The 24,398-nt window shown below is 36.8% G+C and overlaps 1 protein-coding gene across 5 annotated transcripts in view; it reads left to right on the forward strand.

Moving 5' to 3' along the window:
- The window catches only part of GPR174 (G protein-coupled receptor 174), a 38,696-nt gene extending 14,578 nt beyond the window's left edge, over positions 1-24,118 (forward strand). For 4 of the 5 annotated variants that reach the window (XM_084869726.1, XM_084869727.1, XM_084869725.1 and 1 more), the window contains one exon: positions 20,735-24,118. In XM_084869726.1, the coding sequence (XP_084725852.1) occupies positions 21,220-22,221 (1,002 nt within the window). In that variant the 5' untranslated portion in view covers positions 20,735-21,219 and the 3' untranslated portion in view covers positions 22,222-24,118. Of the gene's footprint in view, positions 1-11,100; positions 11,215-20,734 lie in introns of those variants that run through there. The other variant, XM_084869729.1, reaches the window with a different exon arrangement.
- The last annotated feature ends 280 nt before the right edge of the window (positions 24,119-24,398 follow it).

Here is a 24,398-nt window from a genome sequence, read left to right on the forward strand (position 1 = left end):
TGCTAAGACTAATTTAAATAAATACACCAATATTTATATTTTCTAGTAAATTTTACCTCCAATGATCACTTTCCAAATATATTTGCTTACCCTAGTGATGCTGTATTTCACCAAATGTTCTCATAACTTTTTCTTTGGAGTTATCTTTGATATGGGCTTGAGCTTATTATGAAAAATGAGTCTTTTTTAAAAAGAAAAATGAGTCAATACAGTATGGTCTTACCTTAACATACCTTGCTTTTGAACACAAATTATATTTTTATTTTCTTATTGAATTTATTGGGGTGAAAATGTCTAATGAAATTATGCAGGTTTCAGGTGTACAATTCTACAATACATTTTCTGGATATTGTGTGTTTACCACCCCAAGTCAAGTCCCCTTCCACCACCATTTATCCATTTACCGTTTTCTTCATCCTTAACTTCATTGTTCAGTCTTGGTTCTAAACGACATTTGATTATATCCCAAAATTTAACTACCCTTAAAATAAAAAAGATTTGGCCCTGGCTACTGTGACTCAGCTGTTAGAGCACTGGCCTGTGCACTGAACAGTTGAGGGTTCCATTGCCAGTCAAGAGCACATACCTAGGTTGCAGAGCTTTGCGGGAGGCAACTCTCTCTCTCTCTCTCTCTCTCTTTTTCTCTCTCTCTCTCTCAAAAATGTATGGAAAAAATATCTTCAGATGAGGATTAACAATAACAACAAAAATAAACCACACAAAGATTTCTCACCATGGAGACTATTGTGGAGTATATGATGCAGGCTATAAAGTAGAATTTTAAAAGAGAATTCCAAAATTTTTCTGAATAGTAGGAATATAATTGAAATAAGCTTGTAGCCTTTCAAAGTGACAGCTTTGCCCTAGCCAGTTTTGCTCAGTGGATAGATCATCAGAGTGGATTGAAGGGTCCCAGATTTTATTCCAGGGCACATACCTCAGTTTCAGGCTCCTCCCTGGCCCAGGCTCTGGTCGGGGCTCATGCAGGAGTCAATCAACTGATATGTTTCTTTCAGATCGATATTTCACTCTTCCACTCTCTCTTAAAAATATCAATGGGAAAATATCCCTGGGTGAGGATTTAAAGAAAATTAATAAAATTTAAAAAAATTTAAAAAACGCATCAAAGTGACAGCTTAGAGAAGGCAAACTCAGTTGGATGCTTTCTTTCTAATAAGTTTATTTTTTTTAAAAATATTATCACGATGGGGAATCCCGTGTTCTAAACTTTCAACCCACTGATGGAGTTCAGGAAGATGATATGTACTAGTGTGTGTGTGTGTGTGTGTGTGTGTGTGCGTGTGTGTGTGAGATGTTGTGTTTCTTGGATGACTTTTCCAAGATATAAAGGTTCCAAATAAAGAATACCATTCATTCTCCCAAGCAAAGGAGATTCTTTGGGGTAATGAATAACTTGGTGTGGTATGTAGGATATGTTGATGGCATAGTCTGTTGGAGAGGTTGTGAGAGTAATTAAGAAAATCAGAGCTAGGACTAAACAAAAAATAATGTAGATCAGAACAATGTTACAATGAAGGTTATATGAAACAAGTAGTAGTCTAAATTGGAGGCAGAGAAGATAATCAGGGGCAGGGGAGACTTTGGGGCAACAAGAGCACAATGAAGTGAACAAATGAAGTTTTATTGAATTGTACATTTGAAACCTGTATGGTTGGTGAAGCAATAAAAATAAAACTTTTTTATTTTTATAAAAAATATATAATAAAACTCAATTAAAAATAAAACTTTAAGTTATTAGTGATATATATATATATATATATATATATATATATATATATATATATATATGTTAGTCTTAATATCGGGAAAGAAGGGAAAGAAAAGTTTCTCAGTTTTAGATAAATTTGCCCTTAAGAATACTAGCCTTTTGTTTTAACCTTCTTAAAATGTCATCTGTGAAGCCTTGTCTAAATAAATGATAGATTACATATATATTTTTGCAACTATATTTACTGAAATATTGGCCTATAGTTTTATTCATTTTTAAAATATGATTTTATTGATTTTAGAGAGAAAAAAGAGAGTGAGAAATAGAAAGATCAATGATGAGAGAGAATCATCGATGGGCTGGCTCATGCACATCTCCCACTGGGGACTGAGCCCTCAACCTGGGAATCAAACCATTACCTCCTCATTCCTAGGTTGATGCTCAAACACCGAGCCACACTAGCTTGGATTATTTATTTATTTATTTATTTGTGTTCAGTCTTTGTCTGGCATGGATATCAGAATAACACTGGCTTGCTAATATGAGTTGAGCAGTGTTCTCTCATCTATTTTCTGACAGGTTGTAAGGAATTGATATTAATTCTTTAAAAGTTTGATAAAATATTTTATTAGTAATATGGTTCTTAAAATGATTTATCTTATATTGGGTTAGTGGTGGTAGTTTATGCTTTTAATGATATGGGTCCACTTCTTCTAAGATATTAAATTTATGTATAGTGATATTTCTAATGTTTTCTTATTATTCTTTATAGTTATAATCTTTTTTGTGATATACTTTGTTTCATTTCAGACATTGCTGATTTTTATTTCTTTTTTCTTTCTTTGTCTGCCATGCTTGAGATTTGCCAATTGTATTAAACTTTGAAAAAGAACAACAAACCAAATTTTGCTTTATTGATTTGCTCAATTGTTTTTCTCTTTTCAATTTATTTTGTTTTTATCTATATTATTTACTACTTTCCATTTGCTTAAGTTTAATTCACTCTTCTTCTCATATTTTGAAGTGGGGGTGTAGATATTTGGTTTTAAACTTTTCTACTATAAAGATGTAATGCTATATATATATTTAGAAACACCATTTTCTTTAGCCTTTAAAACAATGCATTTAAGGGAAAGTAATTATCTATAATAATAAAAGCTTAGGTAGTCTTCATGCCCTTGTGCGACACCTTCACATTATCACAAGATAGCTGCCACAAGATGGCCACCCTCATGTTGTCACAGATGGTCGCCACAAGATGGCCACCATAAGATGGTCATCACAAGAAGGCTGCCAAAAGATAGCCAGCAGGGGAGAACAGTTGGGGGCAATCAGGCCAGCAGGGGAGCAGTTAGGGGGTATTCAGGCTGGTAGGCAGACGGGGTTAGGGGCAATCAAGAAGGCAGGCAGGCGAGCAGTTAGGAGCCAGCAGTCCTGGATTGTGAGAGGGGTGTCCAATTGTCCGTTTAGGCCCCATGCAGGATCAGGCCTAAACAGGCAGTTGAACATCCCCCTAAGGGTCTGAGATTGGAGAGGGTACAGGCCAGGCTAAGGGACTCCCCCGCCCCCATGCATGAATTTAATGCACCAGGCCTCTAGTAAAGAAATAAATAACAAACTTATGCTTAAATTATGTCTAAGCTCACCCTGAGCCAAATTAATTTCCAAGGCTTAAAGACGTCCAAAAGTCCAGCTCTGCTCTCTGAGTAGATAATGACATAGTGAGGTAAGCTCTTGGCTTATGTCAGAAATAAAAGTGAGCAAAGCAGGTAAATTTAATAAAAAAATATATATATTTTTACAACTGCACATTTGGGAGACCAGTGCCTGTTCAATATACTTTCAGGTACTTGCTGTGTTCTCTGGTTATGTAGGGGAAGGACTTGTCATTTCCTGCCATAAAAGGCAGCAGGCTGTGGTAGAGAAAGTAAAAATAGCACCACATTGCCACAAAGAAGTGTGTTGTGTTCCATTTGTGTGTGTGTGTGTGTGTGTGTGTGTGTGTGTGTGTGTGTGGTGGGGAGTTGAAACCTTTTTAAAACTGATTTTTATTTATACTTCTTTTTATCATACCATGTGGGTTCTTAAATGTATATTCTCAAGAGTTCAGTTTTTTTAAAAGGCAACAAGTGTGTTTTGAGTCTTGCTCTATGCCTTAGAGATCATAGATTGCAGATAAATATGGTTAATTTATAGTTGGGCAATTTTTAAAATGTCAAATGGACATTACGCATGTGGGAACCCACTGTTGCAGTGAAGATGTGTTTTCTCTTTGTTTCTTCAATTTTATTCCCAAACACTTAAGTTGATATATGGTGATTATTTGGGGGTAACCGTTGAGGAAATTCTAATTAGTTCAATGAATGGCATTCAGAGCACTTATTTTATTCATTGGCAGGTTATCAATAAGGAAGAGCAAATTTTCCTATTGAGAAAATAGATAATTTTATAAAGAAAAATAGTTACAATTCTCAGTATATAAAAATGGGAAGTTATTTAAAAAGTAGCCTCTGCAATCTCCAAATGCTTTTCAGTGACCAATATAAATAATTAAAACAATAGTAGAAATTACTAAATATGTGTTTAGATTTATAACTTAAGGAGTATTTAAATGACAAACTGCAAAAATTACACAGAACTGGAAAATTTTAAGAATGGTTCTGAAGACATGCTGGGAGATTTGTACTAACTATTTAACAGATATTTCCTAAATGTCTGCTAATAGATAGCTATTTAATATAGGTCTGTTCTAAGTTTTGTGAGAGATACATATTATAGATGATTAAGACAAAGTCCCTACTCTCAAGGAGCTTATACTAGTAATCTAATGGATATATAGATGACTAACTATGCCATCAGACAGGATGAAACACATTAGGCTACAGGAGAGATATAAGCAATATGCTGTGGGAAGTCTAATGAAAGAGAGGTAATTTCAAATTGAGTGACTCAAGGAAGACTTGGAGGAAGGTATGAGATCCTTAAAAATCTATTTTTTCAAGAATTTTCCTATCAAAGTGGCAAGGTAGGAATGAGGGACCAGGACACAAAAACATGCAGGTTAAAACAAACAAACAAACAAACAAACAAACAAACAACAACAACAACAAAGAGAGATTGCCCAGTCAGCATGACTCAGTGATTGAGAGTCAACCAATGAACCAGGAGGTCAAGATTCAATTCCCATATACAAGGCACATACTCTGGTGGTTTCAGGCTCTATCCCCAATGTGAGGTATGTATGAGACAGCTGATCAAAGATTCTCTCTTATTATTGGTTTCTCTCCCTCTCCCTCTCCTTTCCTCTCTGAAATCAATAAAAATATATTAAAAAAAAACACTCAGAGACATCAAGGTAAATGATATATTCAAGGATAGCCTGGCAGTGTGGAAGCCTAGAGCATTTTGAAAAGTATAATTTGAGATCTGGCTAGAAAGAAAAAATGGAGATTTGAATGTTAGTTTTCAGGTCATCATAATGTGGACACTTGGAGGATTTTTCACAAGTGCCTGATATGTTTTAAACTATATCTGATAAAGATATCTGCAGAAATATGGTAGTGTAAAATAAAAAAAAAAGTTATGCTATTTAACACAAAAAAGGAAGTAGGGCTATTACTCATGTCAAAATGTTGCAAATAGAGATAAATATGAATTTTGTTCCTCCGGAAATATTACTGGGTATTACTGAAACTGTGCTAGAAAGGCATGAAAAATTTGCATTTGCCAGATGAGATTTTTTGTTTGCTTCTCTATTTATTTTAACTATAAGTTGCCACTCTATCCTTTGAGTCAACCCAAAGTAGAAGCTCTTAGTATTTCTCTAAAATAATTTGCAAAAGATTTTGGGCAAAAACGGATGTTTTGACCCTTATACATACTTTTCAACTCACACTATACATTGCAAAAAAGGAAAGAAAAAAAAACCATATATATTTTTTCTGCTTTTTATTTTATTTTATAATATTATTGAAAGTATTACATATGCCCCCAATGACCTCTACCAGCTTGCCCCTGGCCCACAGCCCAGGTCTTCACCCTTCTATTTTCCGTGTCCATTGGTTATGCTTATATGTATGCAAATGTTCTTTGGTTGATCTCTACTCACCTACCTGCCCACCTACCCCACCAAACCTCCCTTGCCTTCCCTCTGAGGTTTAACAGTCTGTTCAATGCTTCTATATCTCTGGATCTATTTTGATCATCAGTTTATTTGGTTCATTAGATTCAGGATATGAGTGAGATCATGTGATATTTATCTTTCTCTGATTGGCTTATTTTGCTCAGCATACTACTCTCCAGGTCTATTCATGCTGTTGCAAATTATAAGAGCTCTTTCTTTTTTATTGCCACATACTATTCCATTATGTAAATATACCATAGTTTGTTTTTGTTTTTGACTTTTTATCTATTCATCTGCTGATGGGCACTTAGGCTGTTTCCAAATCTTAGCTATTATAAATTGTGTGGCTATGAACATAGGGGTACATACATTATTTCTGATTGGTGTTTCTGATTTCTTGGGATCTATTCCTAGAAGTGGGATCACAGAGTCAAATGGAAGTTCCATTATTAATTTTTTGAGAAAACTTCATACTGTTTTCCACAGTGGCTGTACCACTCTTAATTCCCATCAGCAGTGAACTGTATTTCCTTTTCTCTACAACCTGGCCCACACTTGTCATTGGTTGATTTGTTGTTGATAGCCATTCTGATAGGTGTGAGGTGATATCTCATTGTAGCTTTGATTTGCATCTCTTAGATGATTAGTGAAGTGACTTTGAGCATTTTTTTTTATATGCCTCTTGGCTTTCTATATATTCACTTTGGAAAAGTGTGTATTTATGTCCTTTGCCCATTTTTAAATTGGATTGTTTGTCTTATGTTAAGTTGTATAATCTCCTTATATATTTTTGAGATTATCCCCTTATCAGATGTATCATTGGCAAATATGTTATACCATGTGGTGAGCTCTCTTGTTATTTTGATGATGGTTTATTTTTCAGTGCAGAAGCTTTTTATTTTGATGTAGTTCTACTTGTTTATTTTCTCCTTAGTTTCCATTGTCCTAGGAGATGTATTGGTAAACATATTGCCAATATATTTGAGATTTTGGTACTTATGGTTTCCTCTAGTACTTCTATGATTTCACTTCTTACATTTAAATCTTTTATCCATTCTGAGTTTATTCTTGTGTGTGCTGTAAATTTGTGGTAATTTTCATTATTTTGCATGTCTAATTTTCAGAACACCACTTATTGAAGAGACTGACTTTACCACAATATATAACTCTGCCTCCTTTGTCAAATATTTATTGAGTGTAGTGGCTTGGGTCAATTTCTGGGTTCTCTATTCTGTTTCATTGCTCTATATGCATGTTCATGTGCCATTACCAGGTTGTTTTGAGTACAGTGGCTTTGTAATATAACTTGATATCTGGTATTGTGATTTATCCAACTTTGTTCTTCCTTTTCAAGATTACTGCAACTATTTGGGTTCTTTTTTTAGTCCCGTATAAATTTTTGGAGTGTTTATTCTAGGTCTGTGAAATATGCCACTGGTATTTTAATGGGGAGTGTATTGAATCTATAGGTTGTGTTGGGTAGCATGGACATATTAATGATTTTACCAATATGTGAACATGGTATATTCTTCCACCTTTTAATACCTTCCTCTATCTCTTTTTTACAATGTCCTGTTGTTTTCTGAGTACAGGTCTTTTTACCTCCTTGGTCAAGTTTATTCCTAAGTATCATAGTTTTTTGTTGTTGCAAAGGTGAATGGGATTTTTTTTTTTAGTTTCTCTTTCTGAGAGCTCACTATTGGTGTATTGTGGGGCATGGCTACAGTGTTTTGGACAGGTTCAAGCCTTGGACTGATGAGAGGGCACAACCCTCTGCGGCCATGTGCAAGTCCCAGCTTGGAGGGCAGAGCCCTCCCAGCACAATTATAGCCAACAGCTATAGTTGTAAGCTTGAATCTATGGTCCAAACACATGGCCCTATGTGCCTAAGTGATATAGGCTGCAAGTAAACAAAGGTAGGTCAGGTGCATGTAATTGAGTAGGATAGAAACTCAGGAGAATATTGTAAACATCTTGACCATATCCTTACTTTGCCTCGTGGAATCTAGCTATAAAATAAAGAGTAGTCCATTAGTGCTGCTGGGTCCCCATCAAGGAAGCAGTGTTCCACCGAGTCCCAGCTTCCCTTCTCTTGTCTGTCTTTTCCAATCCTTTCATCACCCCCACTTGGTTTCACCCTTGGCTGTGCTGGCGTGGCACAGTGTATAAAAATGCTATGGATTTCTAGGTGTTAATTTTGTATCCTACTATGTTTCTGCATTCATTTATTAAATCTAGTAGTATTTTTTTTTTGGTAGAGTCTTTAGGGTTTTCTATGTACTGTATCATGTAATCTGCCAACAATGAGAGTTTTACTTTTCCTTTCCAAATTGGATGCCTTTTATTTCTTTTTTATCTGTTCACTGTGACCAGGACTTCCAGAACCATGTTGACAATACTAGTAGTGGTGAAAGAGGGCATCCCTGTCTTGTTCCTGTTCTTAGGGTAAATGCTTTTAGTTTTTGCCCATTGAGTATGATGTTGTCCATAGGTTTGTCATATATGGGTTTTAGTATATTGAAGTCTGTTCCCGCTCTTCCCACTTTGCTGAGAGTTTATCAAAAAGGTATGTTGGATTTTGTACAATGCTTTCTCTGCATTGGTTGATATGATCATGTGATTTTTTTGTCTTGCATAATGTTTATGTGCTGTATCACATTTATTGATTTATAAATATTATACCAGCCTTCATCTAAGAATAAATTCTACTTTGTCCTGATGCATGATCTTTTTAATGTATGGCTGGATCCTGTTAGCTAAAATTTTGTTGAGATTATAGCGTCTATGTTTACCATGGATATTGGTGTGTAGTTCTCTTTCCTTGTCATGTCCTTATCTGGTTTTATAATTAGAATGATGCTGGTCTCATAGAGTTTGAAAGTGTTCTTTTCTCTTGAATTTTTGGGGATAGTTTGAGAAGTAGAGGTAGTTCTTCTTTGAATATTTGATAAAACTGCCCTGTGAATTTGTCTAGACTGGGGCTTTTGTTTTCTGGGAGTTTTATTATTATTATTATTATTATTATTATTATTAATATTATTAGTGCTTCAATTTCATCTGCAGTTGTCAGCCTAATCAGTTTTGTTTTGTTTTTTCTGATTCTTCCTGATTGAGTTTTGGAAAGTTGTATTTTTGTGGGAATATGCCCATTTTGACTAGGTTGGCAAGTTTGTTGGAATAGAGTCATTCATAATATTTTATTACAATCCTTTGTAATTCTGTGGGGTCAGTTGTAACTTCACCTTTTTTTTATTCTGATTTTGTTTATTTTTTTCCCCATGAGCCTGGCTAGAGGACCATCAATCTTGTTTATCCTTTCAAAGAATCAGATCTTGGTTTTGTTGATCTTTTGTATTTTTTTAATCTCTATGTAACTTATAATATTTCCACTCAGATTTTTATTATTTTATATCTTCTACTTGTTCTGGGCCTTTCTAATTCTTTAAGTTGTAGTATTGGATAGTTATTGCCAGTTTTTCATGTTTTTTTTGAGGTAGGGCGGTAGTGCTATGAACTTGCTTCTCAGGATTGTTTTCACTATGTCTCAAAGGTTTTGTTTGTTGTGTGTTAATTTTAATTTTTTTCCAGACTGCTTTTTATTTCTTCTTTGACCTCCTTGGTAAGATATATATATATATATATATATATATATATATATATATATATATGCCTATAAAATATAAAGTTGGGCTTCTATTTTTTTGAGGGAGCTGGCACTACTATAACGCAGCTTCCTCCTCTACCTCTGGTCTGTGGACTCTCTCAAACCCATATCCCCATTGTTCCTACCAGTCTCCAGTTGTTTTCTACCCTACCTTTTTATAGATTGTCTCCTCAGATGTTCTTAATTTGTTAATTCCAGTTGGATGTTCTCCGATTTAGTTGTATAATAATTCTAGTCTATCCCTGGTATGGACAAGGTGAAAGATATGTCTGCCTATTCAGTCACCATTTTTTCTCTCTATATATATTATTCTCAAACCCAAAGAACAAGTTCACACAAGATTGGTGTGTCCAGTCCTCCTTTTTTATATCCTAATATAGAATTGTATTACTATTCACTTTAGTGAAATAAAGTCATCAAAAATGAACTAAATATTGCAAATGTCACTCACTAAAAAATTACTTTATTTAGTAACAGAACCCTATTCAGTGAACACAAGTATGCAAAATTCCAGTCAAATATTGCATCAAACTCCAAAGACATGATGCCAGGTTTGCATCAAGTTCTAGAGACTTACATGATATCAGGTTTGACTTGAGATTATGTCTATGTTCCTTCAGTGTATTTCAACTCTGTTAAAGGAGAGTAAACTTTCCAGGTATTTGAGAATCTAGTACCTAAAATATTGGGGTGGGAAGAAGAAAGAATTTCTTATGAAAGAGTTTCATCAGACTCAATTTTCACCACCTTTTTCAATCAGTATATTTGATGTCATCTTATAGAAATGTGACCACAGTTCTGATGAAAACCTACAATATAATTTGATGTTTCATATCTAGGGCATCTTTATTCCAGATTTTGGCCTGCGTTCTGGCATGAGTACAGTAGATTTGGCACTAGAGTCTTTGAGGGTAGTCTAGGACTCTCCCCGTGTTTCATCCCTGTAATCCTCCTTTTGGAGACAGACGCAAAGAAAAAAATACCTATCCCTCTAACACTTTACAATTATAATTATTTTCTAAAATATGGTGGCTTACAAAAGAAGGGGAGTGTATTTAAAATTATGTGCCACATTATCTGCTTCCATCTAAGCCAGGAGGATGTACCTGTCATAGAGTTTCCATCAGTAGTGGAATATTAGTCAATAAATCTGTCAGTCAACTTCATTTTTTTTTTAGACCGAGAAACACTGATGTGAGAAACATTGATCAGTAGCTTCTCATACATGCCCCAACCATGCATAGAACCTACAACCTAGGGATGTGCCCTAACTGGAAATCAAATAAACAATATTTTGTGCATGGAACAATGCTCCAACCAATTGAGCCACACATCCAGGGCAGTCATGTTTATTTTTGGATGAGACTTCAGTGTCAATAACCAGAAAGATACCCCTCATAGTCAAGAGTTTTCAGAAGACTCAATTTGCTTCTACTAGTCAGGAGGGTTGAAATGCTGGAATTAGAAGTATAGGACCACAGTAATGGTTCCTGATATGTGGTCACTCCTTGAACAGTGACTCAAGGACTTGGGAGGCTTATATTTTTAAGTGAGAGACAAAGTAAACTCTGGCTAATTTATCAGATCACCTTCCCAAGCACAGAAAAAATGGTAGAAGATTGAGAAGTAACCAACCAGAATCCTGTTTGGTTGGAGTAACAGATAAGCCATGCAGCAAAGAACCAGAAAACAAGACAGGTACAGTAAAAACAAAACTGTGATTAAGGGTGATTCTATTCAATCACCTGGCATAGCAGTGTTCAGTGTCTAATACCCCACTCCCATGCCTATATCAAATCCTGATCTAAAGACAGAATCTGTTATGTGTTAATTAAAATCTAAGAATGATATCCCCAATATTAGACTAATTGCTTTGCTCTTAGAATATAAAATATTCTATGGGCATTTTTGGAGTAATTATTGAAGGTTCCATGAGTAGTTTTATGGTAATCATTAGGTGCTAAACAATTCCTTTTTACAACTTGCATTTTAATGTTTAAAATCTTAAATTTTCAATCATTTTTGATTCTACTGAGAGGTATCTGCATTACCTTTTTGTTCTTTAAAACAAAATGCTATAGATTTTGGGTAATATAGTGTGGAGAAAATTGCCCTAAAATATAAGTAAAACACAAGTAACTAGAGCAGGTAGAATATTTCTTTCTCTTAAAGGAGAGCTTTTTGACAACCTTTGAAATATATACCACATTAAGTAGCTACCTACACCAAAAATCAAGAACACTGAGGTGAGACCCCAGAGGTTGGTTTAATTTTCCAATCCACTCTTGCTGTTTTTATAAGAGTCTATAAGGTTGGTTTAGATTTCCACTTTTTCAGCTTATTAATCTTATGAAACAGTAGATAAGACATACTCTCAAAGAAAAATGAATGCAAGGACTTGAAAACTGTGAAAAGGGCCATTATGATCCGCTTATCTTAGGCTTAGTTTATTTTATGTAACCTTAGAAGTTTATAACATCCCTAAAAACCTTTTTTATTTTCCAAATGCTCTTGTCTGTTATAAGACACAAGGTGAACATTCAGAAGAATTGAGGAAAATTCTCACAGCTATGTCATCACTGAGAACAGGAAATATTATGTGCAGTTTTTTTTTTTTATTGTGACATAATTTATGGTATTCTCATCACATCTACAAAGTGAAAGTACTTAAAATTTAATGTATAAAATGGATCTTTCTAATAAGGTGACTTGTGTTTTAGATGAAAAGTTCAGATACACATACCCAGAGTGATAAACAATGGAGTCACTGACAGCCAAATATTTGGCTACATATAATTTTAAATTGTGTGCTATCAAAAGTGATCTGCTACTTTCTCTAACATTTTAACTATCTACACTAATAAAAAGGAAACATGCAAATTGACCATCACTCTGCTACACCCACCAGCTAATCAGGAGTGATTATGCAAATTAACCCAACAAAGATGGCAGTGGCCACAGAGCTGAAGGAGCAAGAGGCTTGGGTTGCCCCCAGCAATGGAGGAAACCAAGCTTCCTGCATGACCTGGCCAGCCCTGGCCTCCACTACAGGCTACAAAGTTTCAATTACAGAAGATAAATAAATCCCAGATACCTGCTTCTGGCCGCCCTGGCCTCTGCTCAAGGAGGCACTGAAAAAAAAAAAAAAAAAAAAAAAAAAAAAAGGAAAGAAAAAAAAGGAAGTGCTGGGAGCCTGGATAATCGAGGGGTGTGGCCAGCCTGAAAACAGCCCTCAGCTCATCACCCAGGCTGGCCACACTCTCATAGTGTGAGGGTCCCCACTGGGAGGCTTGGCCAGCCTGAAAACAGTCCTCAGCCCCTCACCCAGGCTGGCCAGGCAACACTCCATGGGGGTGTGTCCAGCCTGCAAACCACCAAGGCTGCTAGAGACCCAGCTGGTCCTCTTAAAAGGCCGGCACCATGACCTGAACTTATAAGGTCCCATTTCTTTTGAGCTCCAGCACGAGGGCAAGGCTCTGGAGAACACAGACACATACTAAGAGGAACTGAATTGTCTGGCATGGGGCAGGAACTCAGGGGCAGCTTTCTCCCAGGCAGAGATGCTCACAGGGATCATTGTTCCTGGTGAAAGAAATAGATTTACAAGTCCAGGATGCATGAGAGCTCCAAACAAGAGAAATCCAAAAAGGACCACAGCAAGACACACCATAATTAAAATGCCAAGACACATCATAATTAAAATGCCCTATGCTGGGACCTCAGGGATGACTGGTAGGCCTTTCTGTTTGCTCCACCCTCAGGGATGACTGGTAGGCCTTTCTGTTTGCTCCACCCTGGTGATTCCCTAAGACCCCACATCATCAAATTTATAACTTCTCTCAAGCTGTGTGCAGTGGATTCCCATTGAATGCTGGATGGACCAAGTCCTCAAAAAGGTGGTAAAGGCATATCTACTATAAGCAGGCCTATTGCCAGCTTTTAGTTTGGTTAATATAGCTACAATTGGAAATATGATTTATTGAATTTATGTAAAGAAGCATATTGTTACTTATTAATAATGGCTAAATTTTGGAAAAACAGATAGGGAGATAAATATATAATTTATAAAATTGCTTTTAAAATGCTTCCTTGTATCTGAAAAACTAAAAGTTTAAGAATTAGTAATACTTTTAATAAAATTTGCAAAAATTATATAATTATTCATTTAGTTCTATAATGAAATTATTTCTTTTGATTTTTCCTGCTGGTATTTCTATAAACTCAGATACTTTATAGAGTAATGCAAATGATATGGAATCTTGTCCTTTTTGTAAAACACAATATTCCATAATATTATAACTTATAATAATTAGTTATAAATGAAAACATATCAGAATCTATTTAATATGTGTATATATATAATATAATTATCATTTTCTTATTTGACAGAGCTTCCCATATACCTTAAGTATAAAATTTCCTTCATAAGGAGTGAAAGCAAATTTTAACATTTAAACCCTGGGAAGGTAGTCAAATATATTATACTAGAGGCCCATCATGAAGATTCCTGCAATAGGCCTTTCTTCCCCTGGCTGCCAGAACCTGTTCTCCTATGGCACCTGGAACCCAGGCCTTCGCTCCAGCCAGAGCCTTCAATCTTTGCTCCATTGGGAGTGCTGCTCCCGTTAGCTCCCTCAGCCCCCCTGCCCACCACCTCATAGCAGGTGTCCTGCCCCACCTGGCCACTCCATGCCTACATGCTTGCAGCCCAGAGACCCAGAGCAGCTTGAGCATGGGGCCACCTTCATCTTTGCCAGGTCAATTTGCATACTCTCTCCTGATTGGCTTGTGTGTGTTGTGAAGTAACAGTCAATTTGCATATTTATATTTTATTAGTGTATATTATTATAGATTAGTAGTACTAAACAGTATTAAGTAATTTATTTATTTAAATTAAGTTTCTGATTAATATAACATAATTATTTTAATACATATATATGTATGTATGGAATCTTTGCTTCTTAGGCAAATACAGGAAAAACTTTGTTCCCCTTTACTTTTAGAAATAAGCTTATTTTTCTAATGGTAATTATTCTTACATTCTTAAGAAGTATAACAGAGATAACATGACCTTGAAAACTCTTAGGAGGCTGGAGAAAGGGTGGGTGTGTATGTGGGGAGATATCAGGTCCTGGGGTTTGTTCCCAGGACTGCAGCAACTCTCAGGCCTCTAATGGCTTTAGTGTAAAAGTACTAATTTTTTTTTTCTTTATAAAAAGAGTGCTCCTCCCCCGCAACACACTGCTGCTGCTTATGCAGACTATTCCAGGGCACTTCTGTATGTCCAGCCCTATAGGATAAATACTTGGGGGGTTTAAATAATTGTTTCCCATATTTTCTCTTTTTGAGAAGACTAATGATATGAAATCTTGTATGTAAGAAGAGATCTTAAAAATAGAAGAAGAAAAAACCACAGTAAATAAATGAGTACTTACAAAACAATGGACTGCAACATTAGCCTTAGATCTTATTTCACACTAACCCAGTACAGTAAATGGGTTCTGAGTGGCATAAAGTCTAAATAGTAGAGACAGAGGAATCCCTATATTTATAAAACTGTGAAGTGCAAACTGAGTCCCCTAAAAATAAGAGAACAAGTAAATGATATTAATCAGTAACCTAATTACCTTACATACAGATAAGAACTTCTACTAGCTAAGAGTTTCTAGGGGCTGATGTCTTGAGAGGGAGAGCAGGAAGGACCCCAAGATTAAGAGTTCTTGGCAGCTCCTGGGAAGTTCCTGTAATCCTTGCTATGTGTCCAGCCTGTTACAAGTAGCTGGGGTCTCTAATAAAGTGAAATATGCCCTATTTTTTTAACAAATTAAATCAAACAACAAAGACACACACACACACACAAAAAAAGCCCACAATTAACAGAGACACTCTACATACAGTATTTATAGGTGTTCACAATCTACAGACAAGATTTAATAAATCAGAGTCCTTTCTATAGATCTTTCAGAAGATGTATTATAGTGCCCAGGACTTAAAGCTAGAATGTGGCCCAGAGGGCTCCTGGGTGTGGTGTCCAGTGAACACCCATTTACAGCCTATTGTTCACAGATTTTATCATATTCTGCTCTTCATAATAGATATTGACTGGAATCCAGAGTTGTTTTGGCCAAAATCTGCCAGTCCCAAGGAGTCATGTGATAATTTTCAGACAAGGCATTAAGGAGTCCTTTTGTAAATTGACTGTTAGCTCTATTTTTTTTTTAACACTTTTCCTTATTTCTATAAAGGTATTAAAGAAGAGTGGTTCATAAACTCTATTACCTTGTTGATCTTGCATAACGGGCAAGCTAAAAGCTCTGCTTCTAACATGGTTTGCCTGACACAGGACCCCATAACTGAGGATGTAGTTGATGAGCCTTGCCACACTAGAGGCAGAAGATCAGGAAATATTTCCTCCAGTGGCAGGGCTTTGGGTGTTACAGGCTCTACAGACTCTGCTTCAGGAGGAGGGGGTGGTAGTAAATCCTCCAGTTGCTCTGAAGGCTTTTGATCTTCAATATGAAGTGGGCATAGTGCAGCTCAAACAAGAGCCTACATACTTAATGATGATTAGGGCACTCATTTTCCCTGGGCCTGATTTCTCTTTAAATTCCTGCCCACTTGTTCCCAGAGATTAAGGTCTAACATTCCAGCATCAGGGAACCAAAGATTATAAATTATAACAATTTTAATAAGCTTTTTAGTTCTTCTATAACAGAGGCACCACCTGCTTTTAATAACTGTTTCAACACTGTGATATATTGCTGCTGTTCCGTGGACAACTGTTGTCCCATTATGAAACCTTAACTGAGAAAGAACTCCCTCGAACTTGGGAATTCCAAGCAGGCTCCAATGATTTACTATGCAGTTACTTTCATAAATATTTCCTGATCCGTTTTCTTCCTCTTCATTTTTGAGAGTTCCAACACATTTCATTGCATTCCTGGCTTTCTCACACAGGACACCAGCTATCAGGACTCACCAGCAGATCCTGAGCAACAGATAAATTGATTACTCTGATACGTGTTTCTGTGAAAGGGAGGGCTAAGAGGCTGTTTTGCTTTAGGAGCAAAAAACCCTGTTTGCCTGCCTTCTTAGGCTTTTATTCTCACAACAGTTTGAACTAAAATTAACCTCTAAATACAATCAGCAGGGTAAGTATAATTGAGAAAGCATATGCTTCTATAAGGTCGGGTCTAAAGGACCAAACATTGCCCTAACCGGTTTGACTCAGTGGATAGAACATCGACCTGCGGACTGAAGTGTTCCAGGTTCAATTCCGGTCAAGGGCATGTACCTTGGTTGTGGGCACATTCCCAGTAGGGAGGTGTGCAGGAGGCAGCTGATTGATGTTTCTCTCTCATCAATGTTTCTAACTCTCTATCCATCTCCCTTTCTCTCTATAAAAAAAAAAATCAATAAAATGTATTTTAAAACTAAATAAATAAAAGACCAAACAGAATTTCTAGCAAAACACCTGGGGAATCAGACTTGTTTGGAAAAGTCAAGGTAAAGGCTGCTGCCTTTGACAAGGTCCCACTAAGGGCCCCTGACCTTTTGGAGAATCCTCCTTACAGACATTTCAACCAGGTCCTGTGCTTCCCCACATATATGTATACTAGAAGCCCGGGGCACAAAATCCTATGCGGGTTCAGTCCCTAAGCCTAGCCTGTGATCAGGGCAATCTTCCCCAGCTGCTGGTAGCTGTCCTGCCCATCACTGCCACCCACCTGAGTTCCCAGTTTGCCACTGGGCAATGGGATCCTGCAGGCCGATGGGGAGGGACTGAGAAGTTGGCCAGTCCCACCCACTTGTGGCCCTGCCCAAGCCCCCACCGCAGGTCATCCTCTGTGTGTGGGATAACTGGCAGGGCAGGATCCTTGGCCTGTTGCCACCTGCATCCCCTGCCACCCACCCCGGTTCCCCATTCACCATCAGGTGATGGGAGCCTGCTGGCCGGGGGGGGGGGGGGGGGGGGGGAGGAGCTGAGAGATCCGCCATTCTAATACTAAATACTATCGGGTCTAGTAATGATTAATGTCGTTTTTTAACATTCGTTTAAAATCTTGCTTGGTGTTGACTTGTATTGACATAACCTTCAAACACGTGGTATCTACAGAACGTGTGAAGTGCAATTAACAAGTTTTGCTTGAAAAAGTTTGTGTTTGGTTTGGTTTTTGTTGCAAAACTAGGGCTAAGAAGATGGCGGATGAAGAGCATATTCGGCACTGCATGCTTTACAAGTTCCAATTAGGAAGAAAAGCAAGTGAGGCTGCAAAAAACATCTGTAGTGCTCTTGGTCAAGATGCAGTTAGCGCCAGAAAATGCCAGCGTTGGTTTGAGAAATTTCGCGAGGGAAATTTTTCGTTAGATGACAAGAGTGGTCGAGGCCGTATGTCCAATTTTGATCAAGAAGCTCTTCAAGCTCTTTTGGTGCAAAATCCTCAAATTACCCAACAAGAGCTTGCGACAACTTTAAATTGTTCACAAAAAACAATTTCCAATCAATTGCGTGCACTTGGCAAAGTCCAAAAGTTTGGAAAATGGGTTCCTCATGAGTTGACCGACAACAACCGTAATCAAAGAGTCACAATTTGCAGTTCGCTCCTCTCTCGTCAAAACCATTTGCCGTTTTTAGAGCAAATTGTTACCGGAGATGAAGAATGGGTGCTGTATGTTAATTTGAAAAGGCGGCCTCAATGGTTGGACAAAAATGAGGCTCCGCAGCCCACGCCAAAACCTGACTTGCATGCGAAAAGAGTGATGTTGTGTGTTTGGTGGAATTTTAAAGGAATTCTTCATTATGAACTTTTACCATCTAACCAAACCATTACAAGTGCAGTGTATAGTGCCCAATTGGAAAGGTTAGCCCAAGCTTTAAGAGAAAAAGAACCCGCGCTGATTAATCGGAAGGGCGTAATTCTTCACCGCGATAACGCACGACCGCATACTGCAAGAATCACTGCTGAAAAACTGCGCCAGTTGGAATGGGAAGTTCTCCCTCAACCTGCATATTCTCCTGATATTGCCCCTTCCGATTACCATTTGTTTCGTTCTTTGCAAAACTTTCTTCTTGGAAAAAAATTTAATAATGAAGAATGCCTCAAAAATGCATTGACTGAATTTTTTGCATCAAAATCACAAGAATTTTACAACAGAGGGATTAAAATGCTTCCTGAGCATTGGGCACAAGTAGTAGAAAACAACGGCAACTATATTGTTGATTAAATTTTGTTGTATTGTTTAAATAAATTCGATTTAAAAAAAGTATTAGAAAAGGACATTAATTATTACTAGACCTAATACTAAATACTACTAAAAGGTTATGAAGAATGCTGGAAGAGAGCTACAGTTTTTTAAGTAGGAAGATCAAGGAAAACCTCAATGAAAGGCATAATTTGGGTAAAGATCTAAAGGAAGTGAGGGAGTAAAACGAAAATAATTTGGCTAAAGTATTTTAGGCACTGAGAACTGCCAATGCAAAATGTTCTTTTTAAATATATATATATATATTAGTTTTTGTGGGTTTTTTATTTCTTTATTGATTAAGGTATCACATATTTGTCCTCAACCACCCATTCCAGTCCCCCACCTCTCCCCTCTCATGGCCCCACGCCCCCTGTTGTCCTTGACCACTGGTTAGGCTCATATTTGTGCACACAAGTCCTTTGGTTGATCTCTCCCTTTTATCCCCACCCTCCCTTTGAGGTCCAACAGTCTGACCCATGGCTCCTTATCTCTGGGCCTGTTCTTGTTCATCAGTCTATGTTGTTCACCATTTCCCCTATGGTGAATGAGATCATGCCCCACTGGAAATATACTTATAAGAATAAAAAATGAGACAAGCAATAATTGTTATGCTGAAAGGCATATGAATCAGTCTGTAGTGAGTTTCTTTCTGGGCCAACAGTTCTTTTGAGACCTAATTTCAATGTCAAACAGTTCCTTATGTGTATATGTCAGCAATGATATTTCAATTCTGGATGGTGGACAAATATTGGTAATGCAGGTACGACCCTCTCTGGTTTGGTCCTGGGCAACTTGCAGTGATACACAGCTGCTGACTGCTAGCATGGCAAGGCATCATCAGTGTCTTCCATCTCTGGACTGCCTAATTTCAGATAGGAAGGGAGAGGAGGAAAGAGATAGGGACATCAATGATGAGAGAGAATCATTGATTGGCTGCCTCTTGCATGCCCTCCTGGCCAGGAATCAAACTGTGACCTCCTTGTTCATAAGTTGCTCAATCATGTAACCACACTGGTAAGGCAATTCAAAGGCTTTGATGCAAGAGTGTGCCTGGTCCATTCACCTAACAGCAAGAATAACAAAGTACAAGAATGACTGGAACAGAGTAAAAGGGGGAGAATCTTCAGAGGTGAGGTTGGAGGAGTAACAGGGGCTAGATTATGTAGGGCAATGTAGGCCATTGTAAGGACTTTAATATGTCTTCTTGGTGTGCTAAAAAGTCATTAGGAGATTTTAATTAAAAAGTTAACATAGTTTGACAAGAGATGGCATTTTAAATGAATGTAAAAGGTAACTTCACTTTAATAGTTATAGTAAATTTGAGATGATGATGACATATCCAAGAGAAGAGGTCTTATATATAATTGGAAATAGAGTCTGATGATTGGTGAGGTTTGTGAAGCAAAAGTCTAAATTAAAGCCTCTCAAATGCTTTAAAGAATAACCTGTAGTTATTGTTAAACTGTAGATCATGAGTCAACAGGCATGGGGGTATGGGCAGGATATTCTTTTATGTTTCTAACAAGCTCTCAAGAAATGCTGGTTCAAGATCACATTTTGAATAGCAAAGGGCTAGATTATCTCTCAGAATCCTTCTAGTTATGCTTTGATGTGCTTATTGAAGCAGTGGCATATCACCCTTGCTCACATCAGAACTTCCTATTCAAACGGATAGATTTTTCTATACATGGGCTTTTCCCCCTCTTTCTTTCTCCTTTTCTTTCTTTCTCCTTTTCTCTCTCTCTCTCTCTCTCTTTCTTTCTTTCTCTCTCTCTCTCTCTTTCTTTCTTTCTCTCTCTCTCTCTCTCTCTCTCTCTCTCTCTCTCTCTCTCTCTCTCTCTCTCTCTCCCTTCCTTCCTTCCTTCCTTCCTTCCTTCCTTCCTTCCTTCCTTCCTTCCTTCCTTCCTTCCTTCCTTCCTTCCTTCTTTCTGCAAAAAGTACAAGACAATAATATTTTTCTCTTCTCTTGCAGTTCTGCCTTATCCACATTGATCATCTCTGAAGAGTTGCAGACCCACTGAGTACTAAAGCAAACCTTTCTCCTATGGGAGCCATAAAAAGAAAACCTTCCAAACACCTGTAAAGTGACGGCTATCATCATATGGGAATTAGAAAAACTGCTACATGGAATATTAATGATTGAAATGGGAGATAATCAACTGTTGTAATGTCCCAGAAGGCCTTATATGGAGTAAACAAAAGGGGAAAATTATAACAGCTTGTTGTCTATACTTGCACACTAGACTTCCATGTAGTTACTATAGACAAATCCAAAGGAAATATGCAGATAGTTCTTTGAAAATCATGTGTAGAGGCTCAGACCTTTACAATAAGAAGGAGGTTATTTTATTGTCAGTCTCTTTAACCCATTGATGATTAATCTTTAAGAGCAGTGGTTGATTGTAAATTTAGGTTTTGAACTATCATTTGGCAAAGACATTTTCTCTGAGAAGAAAAATGCCTGCTAATAACATATGTGATGGGCCAGAAGGAGACAATAGAGATTTTCGATACTTTATCTATGCAGTGACATACACTGTCATTCTTGTGCCAGGTCTCATAGGAAACATATTAGCCTTGTGGATATTTTATGGCTATATGAAAGAAACCAAACGAGCAGTGATATTCATGATAAACTTGGCCATTGCTGACTTACTACAAGTTCTCTCCCTGCCACTGAGAATCTTTTATTACTTGAATCATGACTGGCCATTTGGGCCTGGTCTCTGCATGTTCTGTTTCTACCTGAAGTATGTCAACATGTATGCAAGCATCTATTTTTTGGTCTGCATCAGTGTGCGACGATTTTGGTTTCTCATGTACCCTTTTCGCTTCCATAACTCCAAACAGAAATATGACCTATATATAAGCATTGCTGGATGGCTGACCATCTGCCTTGCCTGTCTGCTCTTTCCTCTCCTGAGAATCAATGATGACACCCCAGGCAACAGAACCAAATGCTTTGTAGATCTTCCTATCAGGAACATCAGTCTGGCCCAGTCTATTGCCATGATGACCATTGGCGAGTTGATTGGGTTTGTCACTCCTCTTCTGATTGTCCTTTATTGTACCTGGAAGGCTGTTTTATCATTGCAAGATAAATATCCTGTGGCTCAAGACCTTGGAGAAAAAAAGAAAGCCTTGAAGATGATTCTAACCTGCGCAGCAGTGTTTTTAATTTGCTTTGCACCTTATCACTTCAGTTTTCCTTTAGATTTCTTGGTCAAGTCCAACGAAATTGAAAGCTGCTTAGCCAGAAGAGTGATTCTGATATTTCATTCTGTTGCCCTGTGTCTTGCTAGTCTAAATTCTTGCCTTGACCCAGTCATATATTTCTTCACCACTAATGAGTTCAGAAGACGGCTTTCAAGACAAGATTTGCAAGATAGCATCCAACTTCATGTGAAATCCTCTGTGAGCAAACATACTACTTCTACTATGACAACTGAATTATGCTAACTGAATGTGGCCTGAAATGAAATACATATATATATATATATATATATATATATATATATATATATATATATATATATGATCACATTGTTAATACTCCTGGGAAGTAATTACAGGAGGCACTAAGAACTTTTTAGTTATACTCTGTCTTACCTATATGAGAAATTTACATCTTTATAACAGAGCCTATTTAGAGCATTATACTCTACCATCATTAATGTTGACATGTCCATGTAGTAATTTGTCACCAAATCTTTGACTTGAACTATAAAATTTCAGTGAAAACCTATACACATATGCTATCAACTAGAGTCAGCAGTTTATCTGTGAACCTCAAACACAAAGCAGTGATTACCTTGGTGTCATCAAAAGCACTTAGTTTTGTTATAATGGACACTGAGTACTTATAGTCAGTGTAGTTATCTACAGGGTGTCCCAAAAATGTATATATACTTTAACAGCTGATAGCTCCATCTTTAAAATGAAATGCATTTTAACAAACACTGCCTTTATAATTATTCACAGTGTATATATACATTTATGGGACATCCTATATTTATACTGGTAATTTCAGTTTATATTCCAATATTGTATTTTGGTTATGTATTAAGTGGGATGGACCATATATTATTCTGTGAAAATAAAGTGCTATAAGCATGGGACCATTTCTATCTCCTGTGTATGGTTACACTCTAGCATTTGAAGACTCAAATAGCTATTTCCTTCATTTTGGTGTCAATATGAAACATCATCTGTCACACCTGTTCATAGAATGAAAATCTGAACTTGTGTCTTTGGTATGTTAAAAGTAAGGACAAGAAATATTAAAATAAAATAACTTTCTATTACTGTATAAGCTGCCATATTGAATATACTCAGGGAAGATAGCTTGCAAAAGTCCATATAGTGTGACTCAAGTTGCCTCTATATGTCCAGGAGACAGCAGATAGATGGCAATTACAGATACTTTTATAACTATTTACAAAGAACCTCTAGAGATTAAAAAAACCCTGCCTAGTAAGAGAGTTTCCACCATGCTTCCAGAGTGATTTGAGTTAACTCTAATAGAGTACTATATTTTCTGAGCCTATGAAAGAAGTAGTGCACTAGGTAATCACTAAGATTAGGCCAGAGCAAGAAGATGAAGTTGATTTGGGCACACCTCTTAACACTTCACCACATTGTATTTCTTACATTAATTTAGTTGGCAACTGTTAAGCCACATTCACATGCCAGAGTAAGGTTTGGAATCACCCAGGCATGTGGATTCTAGTCTTCAGTAATTTTTATGATCCAGCTTTGCCTCATACATACCATTCTGAGGTCTATTCAGGTTATCTCCCTTTCTGCTGGAGAAGTCAACTCTTTCACCTTTTAAAAAAAGTGCATAAGATTGATTTTAGCACTATTGGACACCCATTACAATGCCTTGCCTGCTACTTGTTTGGTACAGTATTCAGGAAATAAATGCAGGATATGAATAGTAATTAAACATGAGGTCTAAATATTACAATACTTGCAAAGATTTCTAACTGAAAAATGTTTAAATCAAAATATGTATTATGATACTAGTATGTTTGGCTGGGGAACTGGTGGAATCAAAATTGATTCTAATATCTGAGATGAATAGAAATTATCTAATGTTTTCTCTGGACAAGTGTTAATTTTGTTTGAACTTTGTTATTAAAATAATACCCTATTAGAAGACTGACTTTGTGCTGCTAGCTGTGGTATATTTATTTTTCTCCTAATTATTAATTGTATTGTATATTTTTATGTGTTAAATAAGTGTTAAATTGTCTTTTTAAAAAGGGTAACTATAACTACGTCTGGTTTGTCTACCTTACAGTCATTCATTTTTGTATATAATTCAGTGTTGTAATGGGATTACAAGTAAGAATTTGTGGGTACTTATAAAGGAAGAATGTTTTCTATACAAAATGTGTTTATTTTCTACATAAGCATGGATTATACTTCTTATTGTTATTTGGTGAGACAACTGATCTAATTTTATTAACATATGAATCTCACTTTGAACATTTCTCTTTTTTTAAGGGAACAAAGTGCTCACCAAGAGATGCCCATGATTACTCTTAGGTAGCTGAACCTCAAACTGTGTGCGTCAATCTGGAGATTTTATAATTGATCAAGAGCAAAACAAAAAGCCTAAATTGTTTTCT

The sequence above is a fragment of the Pipistrellus hanaki genome (assembly GCF_964339955.1).
Source record: "Pipistrellus hanaki genome assembly, chromosome: X".
NCBI lineage: Eukaryota > Metazoa > Chordata > Mammalia > Chiroptera > Vespertilionidae > Pipistrellus > Pipistrellus hanaki.